The sequence below is a fragment of the Conger conger genome, chromosome 18 (assembly GCF_963514075.1).
Source record: "Conger conger chromosome 18, fConCon1.1, whole genome shotgun sequence".
Lineage (NCBI taxonomy): Eukaryota > Metazoa > Chordata > Actinopteri > Anguilliformes > Congridae > Conger > Conger conger.
The window spans coordinates 18,825,070-18,850,364 of record NC_083777.1 but is presented as its reverse complement, the minus strand read 5'-3'; the positions used below and the strand labels follow the sequence as shown (position 1 = coordinate 18,850,364).

The following is a 25,295-nucleotide window of genomic DNA, read 5'->3' as shown; positions in this document are numbered from 1 at the left end:
CTATACATACTTTCAATATTTATACCTCATTTTCAGTGGCATTATTTATACAACAGCGCGAAAATATCAAATCACTGGAATAGGCTACATTTAAATCATGCACGCATTAGCTTAATTCCATTTCACAGATAACGACAGCTGCTCGGCTATCCGCAATAAATTGCAGGGCGTTTACAAGACTGCTGGCCTTTTTGAGCATTTGCGGTGGTCGCGCTAGAGAAGGCCTACAACCTTCCCTCGGTTAAAAATGAACGTGTTAAACCAACAGCTCGCTCAGCAACACCGTTTATACGGGGTGACCAGTACATGACTCTACCTTGCCTTTTAACCCTGCCAAAGAGCAGAGGCCTATGCTTCCGAGTCCCATCCATACATTCCGCAGCCTCCATTCTGCTTAAAAAAAGTATTGGCAATTTTGGATATTAAAGCTGAAGGCAGTACACTTCCAGATTTGCGTCTCGATAAAGAATGTGTTACTTCAAACTTGGCATTGTGTCCTATTTGGGACCACAGATCTTTGTATCATTCCTTCAGCAGTGCTTGTTCACAAACTGTCTGTACATAGCATACCATTTTTAAACTAGTGAGATTAATTGATAGATCCTGTATAATAGTGTATATTATAGGGTGCAGAGTGTATTTATAGTTACATCATAATAGTAGTCCTATGGCTCAGTTGGTAGACAACTTTACTAACAAAGCAAAGGTACAGGGTTCAGATAGGGGACTACATTTACTGATAATACATCCATACAGTGTCAGCCCATTTAAAATGCCATCATTATCATCTTGGGAATATTATCTTCACAACTGACATCTTAATTCTTCACAGTGCAAATGTGTGTGTCACTACTCGGAAGAGCATGGAAGTAACACCAAGTGCTACTGTGCTTTATCGCTGCATGAAGAGGGATGCTGTGTTTATCCTGCAGAAACTACACTGAGGTCAACAGCAATTCACCATTTATTGAGGTTTTTTAAAGCAGAATCATAGATGAGGTAATCAGAGAGTACCCATAACACACTGGGAAATCAGCAGTGGACCAAAGAGCTCTTCAGCTGGAAGGAGCTCCTCATCACTATAGCCTGGTGGCTAAGGTGCTTGACTGAGACCTGGAAGGTCTCACGAGAAGATCTGTGCAGCTGTTGGGCCCTTGAGCAAGGCCCTTAACCCCACATTGCTCCAAGGGGGATTGGCCCCTACTTAGTCTAATCAACTGTAAGTCACTTTGGATAAAAGCATCAGTAAATAAGCTACAGTAAATGACTAATGTAATGTAAAGGGCATCAGGAATCTCCTACGCTTCATGCATCTGTAGCACATTTGGAGAGACAATTTACATTCATCTGTACCACTCAGTATTACAATAAAACATTTTTTTTGATCGCTCCCCCCCAGATTTGTGTTCATAATTCATTAACCATAAAATTGGAATGCAAAAAACATACCAGGATTGTACAAAATTAAAATTAAAACATAGCAGGCAGTGTCCATTTCTACATTCAATCTTATCATTCCAGTTGCATGAAAACTGTGTGTGTGTGTGTGTGTGTGTGTGTAAACGGAAGGGTTCCATGGTTACCATGGATTCCAGTCTTCTATTCAGCAATGGGAATTCAATGCTGTGCGTGACATCACAGTGACATCACACACCCTGTGAATATGTTTTGGTCATCCGAGAACACAATTGAGAAAGAACAATGTTACCCCAGCTCTGCAATGATTGGCTGAGAGAGAGGAGGAAGCATCTTCTAGCTCCGTCCTCATTGGCTGAAAGACTGAAGGAAGCAATTTCCAGCTCTGTCCCGATTAGCGAAGAGCTTCCTAGCTCTCTTGGGGAATTTGTGTGGTCAGGGGTGTATGTTGGGCAGGGGATTAGGAGTGTATGAGGTGTATGGGTATGGGAGGGGTTGGGGTCCTTGGGGCACAGGCTTGTATGAGGCTTGTTCAGTTCCCGCTGTACAGATCCACAGTACTGGAGCTCAGGCCACGACTTTCTCTCAACCTCCTGCCTCCAGGACCCTACAGAAGGAGGGGGGAGGATAGTTTCTTCAGGTTCAATAACATACATTAGATTGCTATGATTTTATGCAGTGGTGACAAAACACACTGATATATCATTCTTATATCATTCTTCTAACAGGCCACATACCTGAAAGGAGTCATCACTGGTCTTGTTCAGGTAGTTCAGAGATGCTGCTCGTTTCATGCTGGAAGAGCATCAGAATAAGCCAATCATTGCATGAAAATCATTGCAACCAACACAATTATTATTATATTCTAGCGGACATCATCTTCCTCAAAGGAAAATAAATTAAATCATACAAATAAAGATATTTTAGGAATACACACATAACAAATAGCATTAGCTGCAGTACTTGATACAGCATGGTTAAACACTATTAATAATAATGAGCAGTTAGCATCATCAGTAGCGTGTAACCCAGTAACCCACTTGGTGCTGTGGGTTAAACACTAATAATAATAATAATAATAATAATAATTAGCAGTTAGCATTAGCAGTCGTACTTGGTGCTGTGGGGCTCTGGGGGCCCGTTCCCCTGCAGTTTCTTCACCAGCATCTCGCTGCTCCGGCGCAGGACGTCCCGTAGCTTCCCTAGGGAGCCGCTCCGCTGGAGGGCCCCGCTCCCATCCTACAGACACGGCCCGAGATCAGCACCCTGCCTCTAAACCCACCTAACACCCCCGCAGCACACTGCACTCTTTAGGCACTCTTCTACCCGGCTACGGCAGACCTGGCAATCATGCTCAAACAGACAGTGTACGCACATAGGGACATTATCAGGACTTGGCCAAAGTCTCCTGCTAATATTTCCTTCAGGGCTGGTTTGTTGCTGAGGTAACACTGTGGCTTTAGCCTGCCACATGGCAGAGGCTAAGCAGAGCTGGGCTGGGCTGGGCTGGAACTGCCAAAGCAGGTATTCACCCCTCTGAACCCGAAAGAAACCCCATTTCGCTGTGCACTAATGAGAACACATTATGCTGTTCTTATAGATACTAATCCATAAAATGAGTAATCCCTTTTTTTTTCCAACTGCCGTACAGTTGAGCTGCGCATGTGGCTACGATTGACTAGGTGGCTGAAACGAGTGTGTCCAGCCCTGTGGTTAGGTTAATAAGTAACCCACAAATCTCAGCAATGGCTGCAAGATAAGCTCCTTCCCTCTGGCTCCACCTCTCATAGTGTAGCTGTAATCAGTGTCACAGGAAGGAATGTGGAGCAGAGTGCAGGTCATGCACAGCCGAAAGGCCCAAGTCCTTCCTCAACCACCAGGCTTAACTTTAAAACTGGGACAGACACAGATGGAGCCCTCCCTCTTCCCCTCCTAGGTTTTCTAGTTCAGCATCTCTGCTGGCTTCTAATGAAATCCTGCACTGAAATCCTACAGTGCAGTAGACACTGTGTTTAGCAGAAAGCCCGGAACTTCGACGTGAACTTCAGACATAAAACACGCATCAAACCCTTTAATGTACAAATTTAATGTATAATTTAATAATCTCATGTCTGCTCATGTCGGAGTGAAAACCTCAAGGACAATGACCAGCGTCTCCACCAAATAAATGTCTTTATTTAAGAACGTCAAGTCAGAGTTGGGGGTTGAGTGGGAGCGCATACAGCCCTGCACTGAACACTGTGCCTAGCCTGTCCTTCTGAAAGAGTACAGCCCTGCACTGAACACTGTGCTTAGCCTGTCCATCTGAAAGAGTACAGCCATGCGCACTGTGCTTAACCTGTCCTTCTAAAAGAGTACAGCCATGCACTGAACACTGTGCTTAGCCTGTCCTTCTGAAAGAGTACAGCCATACACTGAACACTGTGCTTAGCCTGTCCTTTTGAAAGAGTACAGCCATGCACTGAACACTGTGCTTAGCCTGTCCTTTTGAAAGAGTACAGCCATGCACTGAACACTGTGCTTAGCCTGTCCTTCTGAAAGAGAAGAGCCCTGTACTGAACACTGTGCTTAGCCTGTCCTTCTGAAAGAGTACAGCCATGCACTGAACACTGTGCTTAGCCTGTTCTTCTGAAAGAGTACAGCCATGCACTGAACACTGTGCTTAGCCTGTCCTTCTGAAAGAGTACAGCCATGCACTGAACACTGTGCTTAACCTGTCTTTCTGAAAGAGTACAGCCCTGCACTGCGCCAGCCCCCAGCAGGAACAGGAACAGGAAGTGATGTGGGACCTTACTCACCCCATGCCACTCCACGCCTTCCTCTCCACCCTCAGAGCCGCCGTCATACTTCACACTGCTGCCCCGCCTGCGGGCCTCCTCGCTCCCCTTCAGAGTCTCCACCTTCCGCGCCGGGTTAGTGGGGTCCGTGCCCTGAGACACGCACGCACGCACAGAGAAACGCAGATTGAGCATCAACACCATTACGGCTCGGTGTCCTTTAAGCGGTACAGCTGTAGCTACACACTGCAGTCAGACTGTGCTGAGATTACACACTCAGTACAGCACAGGACAGTGTGCTTGTGTGTGCGTGTGTGTGTGTGTGTGCGTGTGTGTGTATGTGCGTGACTGAGGGACAGTATAATAAGCACACACTGGGGAAGGTGGGGAGTAGGTGTGGCAGGGGCAGGGCACTCACTGGTTTGCGCGACCTGGTGGCGCACTCCTCTAGGGTGTCTGCAGCCTCCATTTTACCCTGATGGCGGTACAGAGCGCCAAGGTTGCGCAGTGTGGTGTTAACGGTGGGGCTGTGCAGAAACACACACACCGACACACACTTCACTCACTCTGTACCGGATAGGAGAGCTGCTCTATCAGTCATGTAATCAGTCTCTATGGAACCAGCTTCTATTAATTTGCATACATGCCAACCGACAGAATTACAGCACCGTCAACATGGCTCCCACGGGCCCAACATGATACCCACGGCCAGCTCTACTAAACCCTGCTGTACACACTGGTTCTTACGCATATGCACTGGAGTCTTCTCATTCAAAAGAAACCGATCATCCTAAAAATACACACACATCTACTCTAACCTGATAGGCTTAGATCTGCTCATGAGCAGTGGAGCCAGGGAATTTGATAAGGGAGTTTCCTGTGGGATTCAAAGCCATAACCCTCTGGCAGTAAAGATGCAGAAACAATCCTTTTGAAATGGATTTTACATACTGCACACTGCTGTGTGTTTTCTTGAGTTGGGCCATCTTACCTGTTCACCTTGCAGGCCTTGTACCAGCCACCATACTCTCCATAAGGTGTGCTGTCCCTCTGTCTGTCCTGGAAACAGATTACAGCAGTCAGAAACACACGTCCAAAATGACCACAAAAACCAAAAGATTTGGTTTACTCTGTCTGGAACAGAGTGACTGGGACCTGTCCCTGAGGGAAAAGGGATTGGGAAGTGCCACCACAACCCTGACTTGGATTAAGTGGCAATAAAATGGATAGATGGAAGCACACACACACTCTTACTTTGCTCATCTCTCTTTCCTCTGCATGCATCCAAATGGGTTTATTTTCAGCTGTAAACAAAGTGAAGACAGAGGGTCAATGCACAGCCAGAGTAGAGGAAACTCCTGTGTGTCTACAGCAGTCTACAACTTGGCTCTTTCAACCAGCCACCTAATCATCCCCTGATTCAATTGGCAAAAACATTGTTCTCTCTCTCTACGATGTGGTGAGCATTCTGGCACATCACCCAGGTGGATACACATTGGTGGTGATTGAGGCAAGTTCCCCTCAACACTGTAATGCACTTTGAGTGGCAAGAAAAATTAAATTATCTATCAAACATGCACCAGTCTGCCCACTTACCATCTACAGATCCAAACTCCTTCTCATGGGCGTGGGTAAGAATCTCCTTGTACAAAATCTCTGCTTCTTTGTACTTCCCCTGTTTCATGTAGCAGGAAGCCTGCACAGAGGAGAGAGAAACACTGATGCTCAGAAGACCTTCAGCTGGGCAGAACGAGAACATATAACCTTGAGCCTGGTCTTAATCATGCAGAAAGCAAGACCATCTGCCTGTCCTGACTAATGTGGTTGAGATGACGCCGTGGTGTTTGTGGTTTCCTGGCCATTTCCCGCTGAGCCTCACCAGGTTGTTCTTGGTCTTGGCCACGTTGGGGTCATCGGGGCCCAGTTGGGTCTGGTAGATGGCCAGGGCTTGGCAGTAGTAGTACTCCACCTCGTCGTATTTGCCCTGGTTCTGGCACAGCAGCGCCAGGTTATTCAGCTGCTTGGCCACATCAGGGTGGCCCTTGCCCAGCACCTGCCAGACAAAATCATCATCATCTGAGCTTCAGCTCACGCTCAGGGGTGTTTGACACCTCTCTGACCCAATAGAGGTACAGGAGTGTGGCCTCTGACCCAATAGAGACACGGGAATGTGGTTTACCTTCTCTCTGATTTCCAGGGCTCTCTTGCACAGCGGTTCTGCCTCTACGTACTTCCCCCTCTTCCCATAGAGCACTGCCAGGTTATTTAGCGTAGCCGCAACCTAAAACAGAGCACAGCCAGGTTATTTAGCGTAGCCGCAACCTAAAACAGAGCACAGCCAGGTTACTCTGCCTGAATCTGCCAGTCACTCAAACTGATCACAGAACTCAAACACTGTAAAGAGCAGTTTTTGTTTGCCATACACAACCTTTTCAAACAGTTAGCTGATGTTAGCTAACATTCGTGGTGAACAGAAAAAAAGTTAGCCAACGCCAGTGTTTGTGGTCATGAATGCGCATCTGCTATGTCCTTCCCAGCAAACACACATGTTCAAAGATGTCATTATAACAGGTCAACAAAATATCCTGTCCTCATTCCCAAGGTGGTGACACAGGTGTGGTACTCACTGCTGGGTGGTCTTTGCCCAGGGTCTTCTCCCGGATAGAAAGAGCATCGTTAAGCAGGTGGGCAGCCTCTTTGTATTTGTTCTGATCCCTGAAACAGAACAGCTCTTCAACAGGGCTAAACATCTTACAGTAAAATACGACTTCCTTTAATAATGATTCTCAAATGCAAACGCACATCCTGTGAGTGGGTCCCCATCATATAGTGGTCAGTGGATCACTGTTCCATAAGATTGGTAGTTCCAGGCTGCACACCTCTATACTGAAGCCTGATGTTTAGCACAGGGATTACCTGTACACTAAGGCCAGATGTTTAGCATGGGGATTACCTGTACACTAGAGCCAGTATGCTTAGCATGGGGCCTACCTGTACACTAGAGCCAGGATGTTTAGCATGGGGCCTACCTGTACACTAGAGCCAGGATGTTGAGCATGGTGGCCACGTCTGGGTGGTCGTGGCCGGAGGTCTTCTCCAAGTCCTCCAGGGCCTGTTTGCAGAGCGGCACGGCCACTTCGTATCTTCCTTGGGAGGCGTACTGGATCACCAAGTTATGGAGGGTCCTCAGACGGGGTGGGATCTCATACCCTCCCCCAGCTAAGGCTGCACTGTTCTGCTGCTGCTTAACTGTCAGCAGGAGAGCGAAAAAGAGGGGGAAGATAGGAGAGACTTCAGTTCCTAACTAACAGTGGTTCAAGCCCCACTGTAGCTAAAATAAGATCAGTACAGCTGTTAGGCCCTTGAGCAAAGCCTTTAACCCCACATTGCTCCAGGGGGGAGTTGGCCCTGACTCGCTTAATCAACTGCAAGGTGCTTTGAATAGAATCATTTAAATAGCTGTAATTTAATCTAATCTAATGTAATGAATGCTTTTAGTGATTAATACAGAAAGCCATGGTCAGCCCCACAGGCCAAGAGTCTGCTACAGTGGAAATACATACGAGAAGTTTCACGTCTTCACACTATCTTAACTCCTCTGCGGGAGTACCCAAATCTATTTCACCTGTCACAATCTTGTGGTACTTGGTACTTTAATCTAGGACTGTTGCATTTGTATTTCTCTTGGTACTGTAGTTCCTGACCTTATTACATATAGACCTGAGCCATTTACCATGTGACTAGACTTAAGGTTCAACTGATTATGTGAATTGCATCTTACCCAACCTGTTCTGTAGTTTGTTACAATGACCTTTGGTATGCTCTTTTTTTATGCCAGTCTGGATAAATAAATAAAAATGTAAAGCAATCAAGAAAGAGTCAGACGCCCACAGCAGTTCTTACATCCTTGGCTGTTCTCATCATCGTCATTGGGGAAGAGGTCATCCAGACTGTCCTTTGGTGGCTCTCCATCCTTCTCCTCCTGTGCACACAGTACAGGGAGTCACACACTGTAAAAAGTCTTAGCAAGCATTTTAGTCATACAATAAGACTTAAGGTACAATAGGTAAGATATTTGTGTTAAAACATTGTTACAAGACCATTGTAAATCCCTTCCTATCATTGAAAAAGGCTCACTGCCATGTTGACTCACCCTCTGCCTGTGTTTATAGTCCTTAAACTCGGGTTTCAAGTGTACATTTGTCGGGCCGTTAAATGCATCAAAACATTGTGTGTTTGGATAGTTAACTTTGGTGACTTTTGCTCTGTTTGTTTGTTTGTTCAAAAAAAAAAAAAAAAAAAAAAAAAAAAAAAAAAAAATGGCCCTTGTCCTTATCTTTGTTGTACAGGTAGCAGTTGAAATTGTACTTACCTCTAGGGTCTTTCAGCGAACTTATCCCTGGTTATGGGTATGCACTTTGTTGTACGTCGCTCTGGATAAGAGCGTCTGCCAAATGCCAATAATGTAATGTAATGTAATGTAATTGTACAGCTTTACGGCAATTAAAGCTCATTGGTTGAAAAATGGTTCTAACTGCCACAGCCAATGGCATTCTGGGGGTTTATTCTGATTGTTTAACCCTGCATTGCTCCAGGGGAGGATTGTCTCCTGCTTAGTCTAATCAACTGTACGTCGCTCTGGATAAGAGCGTCTGCCAAATGCCAATAATGTAATGTAATGTAATGCAATACGAACATAGTAGCGATTGCACAAGAGTTGCGCTTCAGGTGGATATTTGTACATTCGGGAGGCTAACTAGTAATCCCTAATGTGCTTGTTAGAGTGAACTGGTATTGTTTTCTAACTAGATAAGCAATAGCAGACAGAGTTTCAGTGATTGCTTGCCTGGAGTGCAATTTGGGCAGCTAAACGTTCCTTTTGTCTCTTTACGCGTTCAATCATCTGTAAACCTTTATTCCTCTCAAACTGTAAGTTGCAGTTGCATCATTTGTGGTAGACTGTCTTATCTTAGCTATATAACCAGCTAGTTACACAACCAAATAACTTGCTTGCTCACAATATAGTTGGTTAGCTAAAGTAAAAACTATAAATAGTGTTGTGTAGCACACCAAAGTCAAGATCTCAAAGTCACCTGTTCGGTGAACATTTTCTAACAGTCAAATAAAACTGCAACCAATTAAACAAGCAATAAATAACTACGTACAACAATAATGCACTATAACATTTAAATAACTGAACGTTATACTGAACTATATTAGAAAAACAAAAATAAACAGGTTTTTTAAGTGTATCAATATAATTACTACTAATTATTATTATTTTGCCATGAACTGAATACTGAATACAAATTCTATATTCCAGTAGTAATAACAGTAATTACAGTAGTAGAATACATACATTCATATTTTATTGCACAAACAGTAAAAACAACATGTAAACTATTTGCGCTATTCACGTTAGTTTCATTTCAGCTCGGTTGTCAGCTTAATTGCATGCCCTTCTCTGTGGACAATAAAAAAATATTTTGATGGACTGTTAATCTCCATCACTTCAACATGTTTGAGAGTTACAAGTCTCCCCTGCATATCAAAAAAGAATATTGGAAATAAGAGAGTTATTCGGCAATTGCCTTCAAAATGCAAGGAGCATCTGCTGAGAGAGGGGGCAGCTAAGTACATTAGTGGGGGGCAGGCCTCACCGGAGGGGGCAGGTCCTGGTCGTACTTCTTGAGCTGGTTCATGAACTGCAGGTGCTTGTTCTCCTCCTCCAGCTGGGCCACGCTCTGCTCGCTCTTCTGCAGCTTCTGCTGGGTGTTGGCCAGCTCGTCCCGCAGCCACTGGTTCTCCTGGCACAGCCTCCGCACCTGCGCCCGCAGCTTCTGCTTCTCCGACTCCACCGCGTTCAGGTGCCCCGACAGGGCCATCATCACCTGCAGTGGGTACAGCCCCACGGTCAACGGCTGATACTCTGAACAGCACAGACAAATCCACCCGACAGTTTAGCCACCCGACAGTTTAGCGGTGACTCATGAGCTTGGTGCCACTTACACACACAGACACACACACAGGAATCTGAAAATAACGGTACGGATATGATACACATCACATGTTTTTTCCTCTAGCTGCCATAAACCTTGGTGTGGAAAACCTGTCTCATAAGGGCCCAGTTTAATATAAACCAAAATAATCAAGGGTTATTCAAGTTGAACTTGTTCAGTTATGGGTCCATATTAACAGTTTATAAAAATCCTTGTACTGAGAGTGAAAGTTCCATGATCACTGTCAGAGTAACGCCCTAAAGAGCCACGCACTGACAAGTTACGCCCAAAAGAGTTACACCCTGGAGTTACATCCAAAATAATGATGCCATAGAGCCACACCCTCAAGAACCATGGCCTCAAGAGTCATGTATTCAAGGGCCACGCCCTCAATAGCCACACCCTCAAGAGTTACACTGAACAGTTACATCCTGAAAGGTTACCCCCTGAGGAGCCACACCTTGTGCCACATACCTGTGCCTCCCCCAGGCCGAGCTCGATCATCTCCACAGACTTGCGCAGCAGATTGGACTTCTCGTGCACCTGGTTGGCCTCCTCATCCTTCTTGAGACACTTGATGGTCTCCAGCAGGCTGTGCAGGATGGAGTTGTGCTCGCTCCTCAGTGCCTCCAGCCCCTGGATCACCAGCCTGGTGTTTGAGATGATCTCCTCCTGGGAGAGCTTGTCCAGCCGCTCCTCCCGTGGCGGGAAAAACATGGCCGACATCTTCTACCGCAGAGACGCCTACAGCGAGCAAAGAGATCAGGGTGAATGAACAGAGCCAAACACAGAGCCCCCCAAACACAGAGCCCTAGCCTCAAACAGAGCCGCAAACACAGCGTCTTAAACACAGAGCCTCAAGCCTCAAGCGGAGTACCCAAACACAGAGACCCCAACACAGCCCTGGCTCAAACAACACCTCAAATGCAGAGCACCAAACACAGATTCAAACAGTGCCCCCAAGCACAGACCCTCAAGCACCCATACACGCCACCTCAAACACAGAGCTTCAAACAACAATAATACAAACTAAGATAAGCATAACAAAATAAGCTTAACAGTACAGTTCTCTTATAACCAGAAAACTTACAAACAAGGTTATCCAAAATTGTAATAGTTTTGGTCCACAATAAACTTGTAACTTCAGATTTCTCCCATTTTCTAATATGTTATATGGTAGACACTTCCCCTAAAGTATAGGTTGTCACACGCCATCACACTGACACAGGAGCCACAGGCCACATGCCTCTCTCAAAGAGGATGATGATGAAGCCCTAACTGTGTGAGGGCAACATTACTGAGCACCGGTGACTGTACAATGTTACCATCTCTGCCACAGCAGCAGAGTCCAAATAACAGGAAGTATCCAGTGTATTTTCATGACCGCATCTGGTGTTCATTACTACACATAGAATCGGCTGCTTTATTTACAATCCACAGTACCATGCAGTCTGGCTTCAAATCACATCAGCAGGTCACAGAAATGCAGGAATATTAACCTTATCTATCAGACACAGCCTGAAGTGATAAATTCAGTTTCTATGTGGCAGCAAGGGCCACTTACGAGTCAATAACATGCATTAGGCTACCCACAATGTACTCATCCAGTATGACTGGATCAATCTCATGAAAAAAGACTGCAAGAGACTTAGATTATTGCAGTGAGCTGATTAGTGCTGTATAAAAGAGGGCAATAGACCTGATTTTGTCTGGTGTTCCCAATTCTGAGAACTACATGAAAAACACAAGGCTACACGACACCTGTAACAGTGGACTCCATGAGGAGATAAGCTCCCCAAAAAAACCTTTGTTTTCACAGTCAGAATTTTTTTTTTGTTTTTTAAATAAACAGTCTGTGTGTAGCCTAACCTTTGGACCTGAAAGAGGCCAACATTTTAAACTGTGTCATGTGGCCACAGTCAAAAGGAGCAAAGTACAAGCAAGGACAGAACTTTGAGAATACAAAGCACGCTGTCGCTATAGGAAATGCATAACCATAAAACACAATAAAACCCTAAAATCTAATTAGACAAGCACAAGTCTACATTTATAGCAAGCACTGTCGAACAGTGGAAAGATTATTTGGCTCAATCGTGTCTCAGAAGACAATTATGTTACGGTACTGGTATGGATAGCAAACAAACAAGATGGCCAGAGAGGTGGGCTGCGTTTCCCCATACAAGGATTACCTGCCGGATCTTACCATGTTTAGTGCACCATGACCACAAGGCACACTGACCTAGACCTCAGACTCAGACTATGAAAAAGATTAAAGTAACCATCCCTGAAATATTTAATCTGAGTACTGAGGAATCCATGGTCACACAGGTTAAGCACGACACTCATCAAACGCACTTTTACAAATCAACACGAAAAAGAAAAATACAAACAACATATTTAACATCCAAGATTGGAGGACATCACTGCCTCCATATTACAGCAATGCAAGGAGATGTAGCTATCATTTGCCTTGATATGTGAAGTTAATCTGTAGGGGTTTACTTCAAATGCCCTTTACATGTTGGGACATTTTTACTGAAATATGTTCCAGATATAGGCTATATGATACTACTGGCTGGCCACAGTTACAGTGACAACGTTAACATACAGTGCTTTTAGGATCGGATACAATGTCATTCTTACATGTGCCTAAATAACGCTAGGCAAGCAGAAACAATTTAATATTCTTTAAGTTAGCTATGATGTTGGGAAGGGAAACACAGGTCAACATTCTAACTAGGCTATAAGAATTAGCACGCTAACACTAGCTAATCAGTTAACGCTTATAACACAAACCGTGAACGTTAGATTGATACAACAACATAAATATATATCATAGCAGCATACCCCAATTGCTATTCTCCGCCGGGATGGATAGGTACAGGACGGCGTTTTACAGACACAGGTCTCAAACTCAGTGATGATTAAATTAAAATATCACATCTGGCAACTTCTCTTCTCTACTCCGGTAGTTACAGCTGGAGCGAGCCGCGCGTCTGTTGCGCGGTCTGAGCGATTTTTCTGGCTTTAGCATAGACGCACAAACTATGAAAAAGTGACCATAAAATTTAGAGTAGAAATTTTAGAAACATTTCCTGCAATAAAACTATTAACCCCGACACTGGCACCACCCGACTCTTTGTTGCTTCCCAAAGCAGCGGCCCCTTTAAATCCAAGACGGTGGCGCATGGAATTATGCGCCATTCCCGATAGTCTTTGCATCGCGTGTGGATGACGTCAGTTTTATTACAGATTAATTAGACCTCAATTAATAAATGTACAGACCTCATAGACAAGAGATTGGAGAGGTTGTAAAAAAGATTGCTAAATTTCAAATTACAATGCAATACAATGATGTACAATGTATCATAACATATACGGCACAAAAACAAACTAAAATTAATGAATAACATAAAAAGGAAATCACTACAGATACCATAGCTGCCAACTCTCACGCTTTCGGCGTGAGACACACGCATTTGCATGTGCGTGTGAAAACAGTCAAATGCGTGTGTCTCACGCCGAAACCGTGAGAGTTGGCAGCTATGGATACAATACCAGCGATAGTGAACATTCCATAATGTAAAAACGAATGTATTGTCAGGGTTTAAAGCTGAACAATTATATGATAATATAGCAAAACATATATAACTATTTTTGTATTTAGCTAATTGTAGCGATTTAAGATAATATTATAGTTCAAGCTAATAAGGATACATCGTTTCGGCCAGATAAAGGTGTTGTTAATGTACAATTTTTTATTTTATTTTTTATCTTATCATCTATACCGCCATCAGCTCTTTTATTGGTTATGCCAGATTTTTTAATATGGTTTGAAAACTGAACTGTGTCGAACGCAGATATAGACGTCATCATTGTGGGACAGAGCGTGCATCATGAGGATCTGTCTGTGACCTACAGGGAACATACGAGAGTAAAGTTGTCTTATTTGCACAGGTAAATGATCATTTCTAACTCCGTATTGTGTATCCGATGAAAATACTTAACATGTAATTGTAGTGGTATTAAGTAAATCTTAATTTTGACATAGAGGGTGAGTTAACGGATACTTGCTGGCCAGATGACTAACTGAGAATTGGTAACGTTAATCAACTGTGGAGCTACCTGACGTTTTCTCCTTACTGTGAAGAATCCCTGCCTTGATTGCATGCTGAGCAGACGTGCCTGCAACGAAACTTCTGTTGTGTGCCCATTACCGTCGCAGCACTTTCGTCATTGGTCGAAAATATGGTATTTCTACAGCTAGCTAATTGTGCGCCGTGGTAATACATTTCTACGCTTGTGGGACAGGCACTCTTTACAGTAACAAGACATTTTAGGACAGTGCAAAACCCTTGTGTCGAAAGTAATTTCGCTTGCAGTCTCATCTGTCCAGAATGTAAATAGCTAAGGGATTCTTCATGGCCAGAAGAAGTGTCATGACAACGTGACATTGGCAGCAAATTTAATGTGATGTATTTGTACGATCAGACCCGCAATATTGCTTGCTTGTAACTGAGTAACTACTGTTATTTGTCCTGATAGCAATTGATTTCATCGGGGACTTGACAGAAAGTAATGATTTTTCCGTGTTAATTTCCTAGCCTTGGGACCAGACGGCAGGAGAACCATGGCTGTATCGGCACTCTCCCAGGCTTTGCGGTCGCTGTCTCTGTCTCCAGTGTGCAGTGTTGCTCTAGGCGGCTCTCTGGCAGCCCGCTTCCCCACACCGGTAGCACCGCGCGTCCGGACACCGTTTCCACTTAAAGCCCCTGTATGCTTAGCTATGGTCCAGTTGTGCTGATTCAATACTATTATTTGTACACAGGCTGGGAGGCAGGTGGCGCTGTGCTCCGTGGCCAGCCGTCATCATCCCACACTGCTGAGCGCCACACCGATGCAATGGCGCGGGTTCCTCACGGGGGTACCCCTGGCACAGAACAACAGATATTGGAAACAGAGGACCAAGTACACCATCCGACCAATTGGCATGAGGAAGACTGGAGGCAGAGATTACACAGGTATATGAGGCTGCTGCACATATACTGTATATGGTGCTGAGTTTAGTGGTTCTGATGTGTAAAGCAGTGTCCTCCCCCCGGCTGTAGGCAGGATACGCACCCATGGCATTGGAGGGGGCCACAAACAGAGGTACCGCATGATAGACTTCCAGCGCCTGAACTTCGAGAAGGAAACAGACAAGCCGAGTTTTCAGGAGAAGGTCATGGAGGTGCGATATGACCCCTGTCGGTAAGGGCCTGCTTCTTTTCACTTTCATAGCATACTACAGAGAAAAACAGCTTCAGGTAAAGACACCATTATAGAGTAGATCAGTGGTTTTGATGATTTGACACGTGAAGACTAAATCAGTGTTTGCGATGTTTTGAGACCCAGGTTAAAGACTAGATGGGTGGTTGTGATGATTCGGTACTGCATGCTCCTCCTGTTCACAGATCTGCAGATATTGCCCTGGTGGCAGGGGGCAGCCGCAAACGCTGGATCATCGCCACTGAAAACATGGAGGTCGGTGACATCATCACAACCTCTTCCACCATTGGCCGAATGGCAGGTAAGACCCCTGAACCTGAGCAGTGTATTACCTATGAGCACACGGAGCAATGTGTGCGTCACCTACGGGCTCACAGAGCAATGTGTGTGTGTGTAACTTACGCCAAACGGTTAGTGTGTGTATCACCTACAGGCACATGGTTAGAGCAGTGTGTGTGTGTGTGTGTGTGTGTGTGTGTGTGCGCGTGCGCGTGCGCGTGTGTGTGGAGCGCAGACCTGTCGGGAAGAGAGTGCATACCTGTTGGTAGGAAGTTGACATGTCTTCTTATCCTCCAGTTTCAGCCAATGAGGGTGACTCATATGCACTGGGGGCTCTACCGGTGGGCACACTGATCAACAACTTGGAAGTATACCCTGGGAAAGGTTCCCAGTACATCCGTGCTGCAGGTACAGTGAGCTGTGTGTGTGACTTTGTGCTTTTGCGTGTGTCTGTACCTGCACGCAGGTAAAGATAGCTGTGTGTGTATCTGTACCTGAAAGCAGGTAGCTGTGCCATAATGGCTGGGGTTTGATTGACACAGGAACCTGTGGAGTGCTGCTGAGGAAGGTGAACGGAACCGCCATCGTACAGCTGCCGTCCAAACAACAGGTCCAGGTGAGCGCACCTGTCTGTGCATCTCTCTGGTCTCTGTACACCCGTCTATACACCTGTCCGTCTTTCAGAAACCAAACACTAAATGACCCAATGCACTATCCATTGTGCCGCTATTATAAAATAATCAAGTAATGTAGATTGTGATTTCAGCCAGGTGCTCTGAGATAAAAATGTTTACATGGTTCTCTGCTGCCCCCAGGTGTTGGAGACGTGCATGGTCACTGTGGGCCGGGTGTCCAACATCAACCACAACAAGCGCATCATCGGCAAGGCTGGTCGCAACCGTTGGCTAGGCAAACGGCCATCCAGCGGGCTGTGGCAGCGGAAGGGAGGGTGGGCGGGGCGCAAGATTAAGCCCCTCCCTGCCATGAAGAGCTACATTAACCTGGCTCCTGTGGGGAGTGCGTCATAACGGCAGAATCGCCGAAAACGCTGCATCGTTGGGAACCCCAGACTGTGGCTCACCTGGACCGGGCCCTGTATCTGCTGGTCTGGCTGCTGCACTCGATGGAAAAGCTGCCTGATCGCTACTCTGTGGCTGGGCTTTCATTTTTTTTGTAACGATGTGTTTGATGGGAAATGGAAATGAAGTATTTAAACCAACTGTAGTACGACCCTTTTGATTTATCGTAAACATTAATGGCATACAAGATCCATACTGAAGAAAGGAGCTGGCTGGAGATTGAATGATCAGTGCAGTTCTCACCATGGTGGTTGAGGGCCAGTCCAAGCATGTGCCCCCCCTATGAGGAACCAGCTCCATCTTCTCCCTGTGGAGGAGTCTTCAGAGGTTCAGAAGTTTTAGGTTGGAATAATCAAAATTCTGAACTTGGTCCAAAAAGAAGCTAACAGATATTATTTAGGGCAATTAATCCTGAAAATGTTAGTCACCAAGCAGCATGTAAGGCATGTAGCAACCAGAGGTGTCTGCCAAAATCAGTCACTCTCTCCCTAGTCATCCGACTGCTCACAAAATGGCCTCTTCCCATGATATCAAATTTGCACCACCTTACCAGCCAACAATAGGGAAAAAATAAGATGCAAAGGAAAGGTTAAAACCTGTCTGTCCATCCTAACACTCAAAACCCAAACTTTTACTGGGTCACATGACATCCTAGCCCCTTCCACTCTACTTCTATAGGCTGCCTGCTTTGAATGTTAGGGGCATTTTCCAGAAGCTGACTGGCTTGGAGACAGGGAAAGCAATCAAGGCCACTCACACTGACAAGGTTCTGAAAGTAAATTATGAAAATGTTTCACCTTTTAATTCTTTATATGCAACAAAAATGAGTGACCATTTATAACGTATTTTTGCACTTTTAATCCACATTACTTCAAATTCAAAATGGAATGAGGTTGTATTATGCAAAGACATTTAATACATGAACAAATCTCAAACTTATGAAGTGTGCACAAACACAACAAGGTGCATAATGATACAGAGAGATGACAGTTCAAAATGAATGGTCAGTGGTCATATGAAGAATGTCAGGTTTTCAGTGTTCATGCATTAAGACAAGGAAATACAGGAAACGTTTGTGCGCAAAAGAGCCAGGGATTATCACATTAAGATAGTGGAAAATGGCTTTAAATGATCCAACTCCAACTTCAGAAAACACATCCTGAGATTACTTCAAGTCTGTGGATAAAACAATGGTTTCAAGTAATTACGGGTAAGTAATTTCAATAGAATGCCCACTGGGGTAAAGTGCATATTGTATTAATTTACACAGCCTTCTAGTTTCTAAAACTCTAAAATAGATAATATAATCTTCATGATTATAAGGTTAAAGTCATAGGAGGCATAACACGTATTGTATATGGTGCATACTGAAAATCTGAACCCTTCTGAAATTCCATGGATTTCACACTCTGGGATTTAAATTGGAGAACTGAGGCATTGTTTAAATGCCTCAGTTTTCCAACTGGTATTGACAAATAGTATAAAGTTTTCCTGTCAGCTTTGGTAGCCTTCAATTATGCACGATGTATCTGCAGTAACGGGCTTCAGTCTGTATATATAGTTTTTATGTCATGTCAGACAGATAATCAATTAAGGAAAGGGGGGGGGGGGGGGGATATTCAAGGGTAAAATGATGACCATTCTCAGAAATGATTACACATTAAAAATCGGGTCCTGTTTGTTTTCAGCTCAACCGGTCCAGCAATACCCGAACTCTAAAAGTGAAAGAATGTGTTTCTGTGGAAGACTCACCCAGTGAAAGAAATGCCACGACTTAAGGGCTTGCATTATGACAACAATCTACTGGCCATTATATTAGCCACACAAAGATAAATACTCCACAGGAAGAAGATGATATACTAATTTTGTTTTGAACCATTACACATCTAAATTGGCAGAGTGGAATGTGCCAGTTGTGCCAGAGGGGTGAGGTGGCAGGCCTAGCAGCCCCACCACTACAGTATGTGCCATACTAAGCTGCTGCTCAGATGGAGATGAGGGGCTCAGTGGGCTGGCCCTTACTGGGCCTCTGTCACCGCCTCGTGGATGGACTCCGCAACGTAGTCGATGTTCTTGGTTGTCACGCCGCACATGTTAATACGACCGCTAGCCATCAGGTAGACATGCTTCTCCTTCACAAGATATTCCACTTGTTTACCTGCGCAGCAGAGCGAGTACAAGAAATGAAAATAGGGAGACCATATTGGTTAAATGCAGTGTCTGAGCTTCAGTATAGCTGCCAGCATTGTGGTGTGGCTGGAGCTGTTTGCAGGGTGTAGCTACCTGCCTTGTGGTGTGGCTGGAGCTGTTTGCAAGGTGTAGCTACCTGCGTTGTGGTGTGGCTGGAGCTGTTTGCTGGGTGTAGCTGCCAGTGTTGTGGTGTGGCTGGAGCTGTTTGCAGGGTGTAGCTGCCAGTGTTGTGGCGTGGCTGGAGCTGTTTGCAGGGTGTAGCTACCTGCGTTGTGGTGTGGCTGAAGCTGTTTGCAGGGTGTAGCTGCCAGTGTTGTGGTGTGGCTGGAGCTGTTTGTAGGGTGTAGCTGCCAGCGTTGTGGTGTGGCTGGAGCTGTTTGCAGGGTGTAGCTACCAGCGTTGTGGTGTGCCTGGAGCTGTTTGCAGGGTGTAGCTGCCAGCGTTGTGGCATAGTGATGACCATTAGCAGGGTGTAGCGACATGTATTGCAGTGTGGCTGAAGAGGCACGGTGACGTACGGTTGAGGCCGGTGAAGCTGAACATGCCAATCTGTTGGGTGATATGGTCCCAGGTGCCAGGGGTACCCAATGCTTGGAGTTTGGCCTTCAGCTGAGCTCTCATTAGCAGCACTCTGTCCGCCATCGTCTTCACATTGTCCTTCCTGCAGAGAGAGGGATAAAAAACAAAATGCACCCTAAATAAATATTATAGAATTAAATTTAAATAGAAGGCACAAGCTGCTGATAAATATCCACCATTTTCATCACCCAAAACAGATGTTACAGGCAACAGAAGCATTGCACACCCACGCCCCCACCGCACGCCCTCACTAGTTGACATTACACAAGCTTTGTGGACTTAATCAATGACAGCAGGCTACCATTAACAAGCTAGCTAACATTAAACTGTCAAAATAACAAAAGCAAAACATTATAAGTTAGAAGTATAGAATATAATTTAAACAATTCATGAGCCATACTTTTATGTGATCATTTGCTCTTCATTTAAAATAATTTATTGAGTTGAATCACTGGAGAGAATACAGACCACTCTTCAAAGAGCTCGGGGGTATTGAGGGTGACGGCAACTAGGCGAGCCCCCTGGGACGGTGGGTTGGACCAAGTGGTCCGTACAATCTTCTCCATCTGGGACAAGATCCGGGTCAGGTTGTCATTGTCCTTGGCGACAATGGTCAGGTTCCCCACCCTCTCATCTGAGGAGAGAAAACATTCCATCTCAGATGTAAATCAGAAAATCCAATTTCTCAGAATTTAAATGTCTCTGGGGCAGCTAACAGAGGATTATGTGTCTCTGGGGCAACGCAGTAAAATGTAAAAAATATTTAAATGAATGTCATTTTGTCACATGAAGGTACACTCTGAAAATATAACCAACTCTGTGTTCAAAAACATTATACCTTGCTTCTCAATTATGCTTTATTTCCTGTAGAGCATCATTATAATTTCCTGTCAATTTTAGAGAAGCCATTATCATAAAACGCGAGGACGGTAGCCCTCCGCGTCACTCACTGTACAGGCCGAAGTTCTTGGAGAAGGACTGGGCGCAGAAGAGCTCGAAGGCCTGGGACACAAAGTAGCGCACGGCCCAAGCATCCTTCTCCAGGCTCCCAGACGCAAAGCCCTGGTAGGCCGAGTCGAAGAAGGCAAAGAGCTTCCTCCGCTGGAGTGACAGAGAGAGACAGACATTACCAACCCAAAACCTATCCCCCCATCATAAATTATACAAATTCTGCACTTTAAAACTTAGTTTATGAGCATTTACCAGACTCTCTTATCCAGAACGAGTTACAAATACAAACACAAAACAAAGTGAATCAATATGACGTGAAAAACCAATGGGACATATGAAGTCCTAAATCAAGAAATGCCCATTGTATCTTTAAGGCGTGCCTACTCCTTGATTTATGTAATAAATGTGTGACAGGGTTAATTTGACTAAATCAGTGCTGATGTATACATAACGGTCTTCATCAGTGCTCACATCCAAACATAATGTGCCCCCTGCCCAAAAACATGCATCATCCCCCATGATGTCATCCTCATGGTCCTCTCACCTTCATGACATCTGCGATCTGCATCCACTCGCTCTGAGTGGGGTCGGTGCCTGTCGGGTTGTGTGCACAGGCGTGGAGTAGGAAGATGGAATGTTCAGGAGCACTCTGGGTAAGAAGGAAATAGAACAAAATGGATGTGGCCAAACCATGTGCATGGTCAGTGAATGGTGGTCAAAAATGGCTTTGGCCAATAAAAGTCGGGTGGGCATGAGATGGGGCCGTCTCACCTCTAGGTCTCCCAGGAAACCGGACAGATCCAGCCCGCGATTCTCTGCATCCCAGTACTTGTATGGGCGGATGTCCTTGAACCCGGCATCGGCAAAAACAGAATTGTGATTTTCTGGAAACCATATGAAGACAAAGTGTGACAGTCAATTTTATTTCAATGGAACCGTTTATATGAGATGACATTCTGCTTGAAAGTCATTTGAATTGAAACTGAAATTTGAACTAGAGATGTGCTGTTGGAGGTATATTTGTGCTTAAGAGAAATTTGTGTATTTCTTTAGCTTGTAACACTCTTTTCATCTGTACCGATTAGTATTTACTGGACAGATTAGTATTCAGTTAAATGGGGTTTTAAATACTTGTTTATTAACATAAAAGCCCACATTAAATAACACAAACAAATTCAGGATTTTTCCACTGGGTGGCATTGAGATGATCAAGATGATCAAATAAGCAAGAACAGAAACTGAGAGGATCAGATTACAGCCTGTTATCCACATAATGCACCAAGGTCAAACAAGGCCAGGCTATTAACACAAGAAATAATCCCATTCACAATACTTTAATACCGCAAATTCAAATACAAGTGTAAATATATAGTAATTCTATGACACATTCTGGCTGGTGGTAACTGGCCTGAGCACAGCATAATGAAGTCAGTGAACCGCTTTATTGGACTGCTTATCAGAAGTCAGGAACCTGAGGGCAGTTCACTCTGAACAACCCCCTAGGACTTTGACTCTGAATGAACAGCGACTGTCAAACACATGAGCGAATAACAGCCAACAAGAATTCTCCATGCTTGTTCCTCACTCACCCCAGGTCGGAGCGGAGACATAGACCGGTGTAGATGTGTAAACTCACCCCAGGTCGGAGCGGAGACATAGACCGGTGTAGATGTGTAAACTCACCCCAGGTCGGAGCGGAGACATAGACCGGTGTAGATGTGTTATTGATGCCGTTGTACCAGCGGCGCAGAAACTCAGCCCCAATCTTCAGAGCTCCAGTCCCACCCAGACACTGCACACCTCCCACCTGTGAGAGGGAGGAGAGGGACAGACTTCAGCTTGTGTATACAGCTGAGGCTGCTCCACATTGAGCTTGGCTCACATTATGTTCGAGCAGCTCTGTAAGCCACAGCATTAGCACTAAAACTGCCACCAGCACAAGTCTTCACTGACAGGATGAACTGGCACATTGGAAAAGGCGTACCCTGTTCTGCTGGATGGCCGGGCTGTCGTCTCCGAGGGCGATCTTGGAGGCGCTGGAGCGGAATTCTGGGAGGCCCAGGATTGGCAGATACTCGTGGTTCAGGGTCTGGTCCTCCACGATAATCCTCTCCACCTTCTTTACCACAGGCAACACCCACGGCTGGCTGTCATCTGTCCTGTATGCTATTGAACAGGGAACAGGAGCGTCACATGTAAACCCACACGAGTTTGTGTTTGCGGGTGTGATTATAGGCATGGCAATATATAGCCAATAGTCTCACATTTAAAAAAGCATCCTGCTATCCTCAAGTCAACATCCAGCCATTTGGGGATCATTTGGGGATCATTTGGGGATCACTGCTGCTGTATGCCATGAAACTGCTAACTCTCAAATACCCTCGATTTCTGGAACTAACAACGAAACAGGACAGGATTAGGCCCACACTAAAATAGACAGACAGAATGTGTATAAGCCACATCATATTCTATAAGCAACCCATGTATTTGCAATCTGCAGTTCAATTCTGCAACTCCCGTATTGGTCAAAAAGAGGATTATGTGCTTATCAGGGAGAAAGGGGACTGCACATGGGAGATGGGGGAAGGGTCAGAGAGGAAACTTCGCTCAGCTCTGACAGCACTTTTCAGATGTTACGCCGAGATAAGCACAACCCATTCATCGACGGAGAGCCACATGAGCAGAGCCTTAACATGCAGAAATCTTGCCAGTAGCTCTTGTGCCCTCATTTTTAGTCACACGTGACATATCCTAATCCTCCGGTACTCAGACGTCCAGATACCAAGCTGTGTCAAATGTCCTCTTCCAGGGCACTGCAGCATCAAAGGGCCGCAGCCACCCACAAGCAAAATGGTGTATCGATAAGGTTCAGAGTGGCACGGCTTCCACAAAAAAATGCTGCAGCAAACTGAATATTTACCTCACAGCACTGCACAACCTGCGATGTCCCAGCAGTGAACTCCACAGGTGTGATCAGTGTGTATGAGAACACAATGTCCAAACCTTTTGACCACCGAGTAAATAAAAAAGCAGCATCATTTCCTTATCTATAGTAGTGCTGATACAGCGACAGTTGATATATGGCCAGTTAGGTCAATGGAGGTGTCTTTCTGTAGCTGCTCCTGATTGGAGGAATTACAGAAAATACAGTTCCCTCTTCTCCACTCACGTCACTGTTATCCAGCATTAAGAGCACACACCCCCTCACACCCAGAGCCGCTCACAGCCTACTGCCTGAGTGTTCTGGAGTAACAAGCGCAGCTGACCAGGTCTGTAGGACAGTCACCTCTTTCAGCCCTACCCAGGGTTTTCTAAAACATGGACATGAGCCACAAATCTCCATCTACAATGCTCACACTTAGTTATGGGTACAACAATAATAACCTTATGATAAACACGAATCGTTAAGTGTATGCAAACAATATTAGTTTTTTTTTGCAACTTCGCAAAATGCATGTTTATTCAAATGATTATTCTTGTTAAGGTAGTTGCAGTTAAATTGCAGTGTGTAAGAAAATACTTTGTTAAAATGTAAAAGTGTATGGGGTTGCCTGGATGGCGCATTCAGTAAAGGAAGCGCACTGTCATGCATGGATGAGCCTCACGGCCCGGATCGTGACAGGACCATGCCAGGGGCGAGTGGCGGGTAGTTCCACGGGACGATGCGCAAATGGTGATTGCGTCGGCCAGGCCAGGGTATGACAGGGTTATTTTTGTTAGGGATCCACGTTCATTGCAATTTGGCGACACCCATTGGCGACTGGGCGCCCGTGAACTACACGCAAAATCCGCATAAATGTAAAGAAATCAGGGCTTCATGGTAAGAATACATTATCCGACAACGTTTAGTGTTCTGATTTAAACAATAAACAGCGGTAGCATAGTCCACTAATCTAGCAAGCCAATTGTGTTGTACTCCTTCACAGTGTCACTTAATAAGCTGCTAGCTACACAGTATGGCATGTCACAGCGTTAAATGAAATGTAACTGTTAATGCAGCTTGCAATAACTAGCCAGTTGATATTTGGATTAGCGAATTAAACGTTATAGCAATACATTATTTAATAGCTAGGTACGGTTACCTGGAACCACAACCTCAAGATGCATTCCCGAAAACAAGGTTACTTATTAGCTATTAACAAAATAGAAGTGATCATATTCACATATTCTACAAATCTCTTCAGACAGAAATTAGCTATCAAGCTAATAGCTGGTTTGTGCTTGCTCCAACAAAATAAGCTGTCACCACTTGGCCAACCAACGTTAACCTATGTTAGCTAGCTACCAATAATATCAATAATGTCGCCTTACCTCCCACTCCAAGGTTCACCTTGTTTGGGTCTTTATCTTCTTTGAAATCTGCAGTCAGTTTAAAAACTGCCACCGGTACGGCTTGTGGAACCTCGGTGAATACTGACATTATGTAGCTTCGATGATGTGCTGAGAGTGAACGGGAATGCCAGGTAGTCGGTTTCAGGATGTCGAAGAAGGATCTGTCACCTTCAAGCGCTCCACCAGTCAAGCAGACTCGGCCCTCGCGTTCTTACGTACCGTGACGTTGACTAAAATACTCGGCGTCATTACGTCAAGGTCCCAAGGCTGCAAGGGTACAACAAGGTGACAAGCTGTAGACGACACTCATATTTTTTGAACGAAATTCTACGTCTGTTCAAATAACCAAATTGAATGCTTTGATCTGATGCAGCATCGTTTTATATATATATAATATATATTTATCTGTCGAAACAAAGATGCGC

At 44.9% G+C, this 25,295-nt stretch overlaps 3 protein-coding genes across 3 annotated transcripts; 1 reads left to right on the top strand and 2 right to left on the bottom strand.

The window, feature by feature from the left end:
- Positions 1-946: 946 nt before the first annotated feature.
- Positions 947-13,365, bottom strand: LOC133118043 (kinesin light chain 1-like). The gene is made up of 16 exons (XM_061227681.1): positions 13,040-13,365; positions 10,667-10,936; positions 9,854-10,084; positions 8,097-8,175; positions 7,223-7,442; positions 6,821-6,908; positions 6,373-6,474; positions 6,073-6,246; positions 5,790-5,889; positions 5,448-5,497; positions 5,185-5,252; positions 4,612-4,720; positions 4,215-4,346; positions 2,531-2,655; positions 2,154-2,211; positions 947-2,023 (listed from the first exon to the last, which is right to left on the bottom strand). Exons 2-16 carry the CDS (start codon positions 10,916-10,918, stop codon positions 1,949-1,951), a joined length of 1,863 nt encoding a protein of 620 aa, XP_061083665.1. The 5' UTR covers positions 10,919-10,936; positions 13,040-13,365; the 3' UTR covers positions 947-1,948.
- A 357-nt stretch (positions 13,366-13,722) lies between these two features.
- On the top strand, positions 13,723-16,958 carry mrpl2 (mitochondrial ribosomal protein L2). Its single transcript, XM_061228596.1, has 9 exons — positions 13,723-13,929; positions 14,053-14,149; positions 14,797-14,924; positions 15,021-15,213; positions 15,301-15,442; positions 15,646-15,761; positions 16,037-16,147; positions 16,282-16,355; positions 16,555-16,958. The coding sequence occupies exons 3-9, from the start codon at positions 14,823-14,825 to the stop codon at positions 16,765-16,767; spliced, it is 951 nt and encodes a 316-aa protein (XP_061084580.1). The 5' UTR covers positions 13,723-13,929; positions 14,053-14,149; positions 14,797-14,822; the 3' UTR covers positions 16,768-16,958.
- Positions 16,959-17,652: 694 nt separating this feature from the next.
- Positions 17,653-25,081, bottom strand: LOC133118603 (aspartate aminotransferase, cytoplasmic-like). The gene is made up of 9 exons (XM_061228712.1): positions 24,850-25,081; positions 22,523-22,704; positions 22,222-22,345; positions 21,310-21,422; positions 21,083-21,187; positions 20,538-20,688; positions 20,056-20,221; positions 19,527-19,669; positions 17,653-18,976 (listed from the first exon to the last, which is right to left on the bottom strand). Exons 1-9 carry the CDS (start codon positions 24,956-24,958, stop codon positions 18,837-18,839), a joined length of 1,233 nt encoding a protein of 410 aa, XP_061084696.1. The 5' UTR covers positions 24,959-25,081; the 3' UTR covers positions 17,653-18,836.
- Positions 25,082-25,295: the final 214 nt, after the last annotated feature.